Raw genomic sequence first — 5720 nt, 5'->3', positions numbered from 1 at the left:
GCTGAAGATCTTGTTTGTAACTACAAAATTGACTCTCTGTATGTATATAAAGTTTTTATTTGGTTTGGCTGCAGCTCAGGGTCATCTGTGTTGGAGGATGTTCCATTTCAGGCCACTAACGTTTCAGCTACCTCAGTAATCCCCAAACATTCAAACCTCTTAATATTTGAAAAGAACACTTCTAGAATTGGAAGGAGATGTGGGGTGGGTCGATACCCCAGCTAGAAAGAAGATGCAGTTTGATGCATGCTCCTGCATGCTTTCTGGAGCCCAGCAGTTGTTTCTGTACTGGCTGTAACTTTACAGCTCTGCCTAGCTCCCTGTGACTGGTACATTTAGCTGAGGATCTCTCTTGAAGCTGAATGGCAGGTGGTGCCCATGCTCTTGTCAGGTAGGTGAGGAAAAACCTAGAATGATTATTTTGCTTGCCTCTGTACGCTGTAAGTCAATGAGGATTGTCCTCCCTCCCTTCCCTGAAGGGAAGTTCGGGCTGGTGTGGTGTAGCACACTGGTGTTTCTGATAGTAACTGTAGTTAGTGCTTCCTCATGGGGGAAGAGAAATTGAGATCCAGGTATCTTCACTCTCACTGGGAGTAGTTCAGTTCCTGCTTTGCACAGATCTGAGAAGTTCCAGTGCTGGATAAGTCTTTGCTGAGACCCTGCAAAGCAGCATAGTGTCCCAGAGCACAGGTGAGAACTTGTGCAACAAACGGATAACGTGGGTGTGCCTAGGGAAGGAAACACAATGTGACCTGAGCTCATGGAGACAACCTGTGTGCTGAACAGGCTCTTGCTGTGCAGACAGCTTCCTGGTTTCCTATCCAACCTGCTTATTTTCTTCCAAATTTCCCTGCTTGGCTTTCTTATTACCCGGTAACAGTCTTAACTGCTAACACGTAACAGCTGGTTAGTATTCCGGAAAATGTTTCTCAGTTTAAATTAACGGCAGTTGTGCTTCTTTTGAAGGTACCCCTCTGTACTGGAAGACAATCTTGTTGTGATGTTTTTTAGGTTCATCTGAGCAGCTGGATACAGAGCGAACAGTAATGAGTTTGTTCTCAGATCCGAAAGAGGCTCCTTCTTGGAAGACAACCTACTTCTACTGCTTGAGCAGCAGCAAGCACTTTCTGGAACAGATTCTGGTATGGCCATAAAATCATTGAGAGAAAACCGGTGGTGGCTAAAGTCTGTCCCTTACTGAATGTATCTTGGTGGTGCATGGAAGCATTTTGTATTCACATAGTGTTTATTTGGGGTCATGATGCACAGGAACAAGGAGGTAACTGGTGATAACTCCCTGACATTTTTCTGCTGTGAACTCAACATTCAGTGAGATTTTTGGAAAAGCCCTTCTGCATGCAGACTGAAGATTAGATCTTCAGGATTTAAGAAATCCTGTGTTCTGCTTGTCATTTTGTTAGATATACCACTTGATTTATCCCATGACATTGAACTTGTTGCTTTACTTTTCTGATCCTGGTAGACTGGTGCAGTGAGACTACTTTGCAGGGTAAAATTTATGTTTTGAAGAGCTTGACAATCTGGTGAAAAATACTCTGGTATTAATTAAATCATTTGAATGTATTTACATAGCTAGAAGAAATAAAGTACAGGTAGGTGGTCACTGTTACAGTGCAAGTATTTAAGGCTGAACATATTTCCACTTCTAAATAATGTGCTCATTTATGTTTCTTACATAATGCCCTTGACAGAGACATAATCAACAGAAAGAATGTAAAGATAATGTAGCGAGGGGGTGTGCGTTGGCTCTGTAGTAAGCATTTGAAAGACTTTTTTTTTTTTTTTTTTTTTTTTTTTTTTTTTTTTTTTTTTTTTTCCCCTCGTGACAGTTTTCGTGACGAATAATCCAGTGGCTTGGAGAATACAAGTTTAGGGAAGTTCCAGATGCAGAACTTCACTATTTCAGTGAAGCTGATGCTGAAATGGCTACTCATTTACATAACCTGCCAGGCATTATGGGTCTCTGCATTTTGGAAAGATAAATACTTCTTCATCTTGTTTCCTAGGTGACTGCATTAACTTTACTGAAAAGAGAAGACTACTCAGGCCTGAACAGCTTATTGAGGAGAGAATTCAACCCCCTTAGCCGCCTGTTGGTATTGCTTGGATGGACTCATTGTCAAAGCTTGGAATCAGCAAAAGCATTGCTATGGACTCTTCACAAAACCCGGGTAAATCAGCAGAAAGCAAGTGGCAGTATTCCAGTCAGATAATGTAGTTTGCTTGCAAAAACAGAAATAAATAAAACCAGGGAGTTTCCAGTGAATGTTAATCTTTCCCAAAATGGAATTAAAAAAGCTAAGATGTTACGGTTGTGTGTAGGTAACATTATTGGACACTTGCATTCCTCCTTACTCTTCAGCTGTGGGGGGAGTATGACTGCCCAGGAGATTCTGAAAATTTCCCGTGCCTGAGCTCTTCAGCCTTTGCTGTTAGCGTAAGAGAGAGAAAGTCAGCAAGGGTTGTTGATCACTTTTGAAAAGAGCTGGGGGACATTTGGTCAGTGTCATTTTGTCCAGTGAGTCATCCCTGGGTAGTGACCAAGTCTGATCACAAATAACCTGAGTTCTGCAGCAGGCTAGCTCGGAAGTTTCACATACTCATTCTCGAAACGAAATGACAGTTGACGAGAGCTGTGACTGGAAGATCCATCTTGTCTGAGGGGAGCCTTCATCTTCGAAGAAGAAGAGAGGATTCTAACTCTGAGGGTGTAGTTACATTATGTCTGCCTGCAGGCTTGGACAACAGAGGTGGGGAAATGGAGCCTTGCATTGCTGGGTCCTTGGGGCAGGTCTAGGCTGGTGTTACCTTAAGGGAATTACTATCTCTTGGTAATAGACTAAAGGTCTAGTAGCTCCTGCAAAGGGGAAGTCTTAGGATCTGATTTTAGCAGACAGGCATCTGTAGCAGAAAAGCACATGGAAATGAGTAACTGTGCTACCCAGAATATCATCTGTTCCAATACATGATTAGTTCTAGAGATTAGTGTCCTAGACTGTAATTAAGAGGCATTAATTTGCATTTTGAAAGCTGACCTTGAAACGGGATGTCACCACCTTTCCATGGTCTGTAGGTATGTCAACGAGAGGCTGAATGATTTTGATGCTCCTTCAGAACAGCCCTTCCCTGGTGGCTTTGTAATAAGACTAGCTATTTTCTGTACTTGAAAGTTACTATCTGGATAAGGAAGTCTTTTGATCATTCTGTATGGGACACAGGCTTGGTTCTGCTGTCTAACTAGAGGATTTGTCGTGAAGGGATTCTTTTATTTGTCTTTCCATTTAGGATTTGTGCAATGATTCAATACTGAAAGATTTCTGTGATGGGCTGTGGGCTCAGGTGGAAGTTCTTGAATGGTGCATACAGCAAAACAGGTAAAATGATCAGAACGACCTTTTCCAAACTGTGTTGCTAAATCTGCCTATTAGTCATTTTATGTATGCAAATAGAAATTGCATTATTTTCTGCAAATCTTGGCTAATAATTTCCTAGTAACCGCATATCACAAGCTCTTAAAATTGCTTCATGGGCATTAGTTACACTATTTATTTTTCCTTTTAACTGCAGTAGCTTGATTGAATCAGAGTTAGAGTAGGAGGTATACCTTTAAACATGTGTTGAGACCTAAATCTGAGCCACCTCTTTGTTCTTTCTTGCAGTATTACTGTTCCAAGGAAAGTTCTTTTGCAACACTTGCACAGACTAGATTGCCACACTGCCGTGTATTCTCTTCATCATCTCACTAATCTCCTGGCACTGAATGAAGACGACGTTATTGAACTTCTTCAGAAAGTTCCTGCTAGAGACCAACAGCTGCAGGGTAAATGCACAGGGTCACAAGAACGCAGAAAAACCCTGATACGTCAAGTATGTGCTGCTCGGTATTTCTGCCAGGAAGAATCTGTTCTTTTGACCTACTTCTGTAAATATGGAAGGTGCTGCTTAGCAGCTCTTCTGCGAAAGAAAACTAGAGAGCAGTTGGAAATTATTTTAGAATCCTTTTGGGGAGTAAATTGTCTCCCAAGAAGGAGTTGTGAGATCTCTTTGATCTCACAAAGACAGATCCCTGAAAGAGCTTTTCCAAAATGGTAACAAGACTTTGCACATGCTCATAATATGTGCTACTCATTGTAACTTACTTACTGTATAATACCCTTAGCTCGAAAAGTAAGTGTATGTTTTGGATTTTGGCCATTTGTGCACGTAAACTTAAAATCAAAGGGTGAAGCCAGCTTAAATTGACAATATCTCATGCTATAGCGTATTTATTTTGAAAGATACAAAACGTTGTTGTTGGTGGTGGTTTTTTTCCTTCTAATAGTAAGTCTTACCAAGTCTGCTTTACTATTAAAATTGGTAAGTCTTATCTACAGGCTGTGTTTGCATCCCTCTTGCCTCACTTCTCTCATCTTCCCACATTTCCATTTTGTGCCTAAAATACCTGAGATTACTAAACACGTAAGTTCACTTAGAAGTGACTCCCCTCGTGCACTCTTGATTGCAGCCTGTGTCCAGGTTCAGCTGCTGCTATTTCAATGCTGTTTTCTGATAGGGCCGCCTAATAATGTTAGAGAAGCTCAGTCTTCCTGTGTGTACTAGAACCTAAGAAGCAATTTTTTTGTGTCCTATTCCTTCTGTGTATAAGAATTTTTACATGTGTAATTTCAGCCTGAGTTGTGTGGGGAGCTAACAGTAATGGATCTTGCACAGATCTTCCAGGTTGCCTAGTGAGAAGTAGTTTTCTCTTCTTCCAGTATCATATTCTTAAGATGTTGGTTTCCAGTCTTATTTTTACAGGTTTTATTGTTAAAATTATTGTGACAGTTGTCTTAAAAATAGACTTAAAAATTGTAATGATTGATACTCTATAGATTCCCGGTTTCACTGTCCTGCTTTCTGATGTTAATTGTTTTGTTGTTGCTGTTGTGGTTTGTTTGTTTGGTTTTTTTAATCAGTTCTTACATTGTAATGATCTTTCTACTTAATCTGTCAAAACCTTTCGAGAACAGGAAGTGGCAGTCCCATTGTGTCTTCTGAGAGCTGCATAACTGTAGCAAAAGAAATCCAGCTGTGGTTTCTATTTTTATATCACTTTAATTTTCGGAACTAGTTAATGGAAGACAAGTCCTCCATCTCTTTTCATCCCAGTGATTATTGCAAAATTCAGATAATTCTATATAAGCAGTTTAATAGAATCTCCTTTAAAGTAATCTATTTTGAAACTTAAAGGGAGGAGAGGAGTCATGAAGTTTTGATGTGTCTGACTTGGTAGTGTTAACAGCCCTTTTTCTAACCTCTCCCCATGTACTTCCCCTTCTTTCTGACGCATCTGTTGGCTGCAGTAGTGAAACTGAAGTAGCGATACTGGTAGGCTGCTGAGTTCAGGCACCCTTCAGATCAATGCATAACACTATCTTTGATCAGTCACACTAACAAAAGAAGTGATGGGCGGAAATTTCCTCGTGAGTTACAGAATCCAAGAATAAGGTGTTAGTATTTCTGGCATAGCAAAACCAAGTGCTTATTGTTAAAGTGTAGGTTTTCACTATTGGTACAAGGAAAAGGGTTGGTTTAGCTGCAGGTACTGACAAGGACTCACTGCATCCAAGTCTTTCCACATGGGAGGCAAAAGTGCCTTAGACTTGCATCTGATTACCAGTGTGTATCTTGCAGTAACTCCCTCCAGCTAGCTCTTTCCC

At 40.6% G+C, this 5720-nt stretch overlaps 1 protein-coding gene across 1 annotated transcript in view; it reads left to right on the top strand.

Annotated features, from left to right (window-relative positions):
• ZFYVE26 (zinc finger, FYVE domain containing 26) overlaps positions 1-5720 on the top strand; it is a gene marked incomplete at its 3' end in the record, with an annotated part of 37186 nt that overhangs the window by 5188 nt on the left and 26278 nt on the right. Inside the window, exons 5-8 of the mRNA XM_010136430.1 lie at positions 1012-1142; positions 2028-2192; positions 3307-3395; positions 3681-3841. Coding sequence (XP_010134732.1) covers positions 1012-1142; positions 2028-2192; positions 3307-3395; positions 3681-3841 — 546 coding nt within the window. The remainder of the gene's footprint in view (positions 1-1011; positions 1143-2027; positions 2193-3306; positions 3396-3680; positions 3842-5720) is intronic.

This window comes from Buceros rhinoceros, unplaced genomic scaffold (genome assembly GCF_000710305.1).
Source record: "Buceros rhinoceros silvestris isolate BGI_N320 unplaced genomic scaffold, ASM71030v1 scaffold19195, whole genome shotgun sequence".
NCBI lineage: Eukaryota > Metazoa > Chordata > Aves > Bucerotiformes > Bucerotidae > Buceros > Buceros rhinoceros.
The sequence above is the reverse complement of the archived record's forward strand: the minus strand, read 5'-3'. Positions and strand labels throughout refer to the sequence as shown.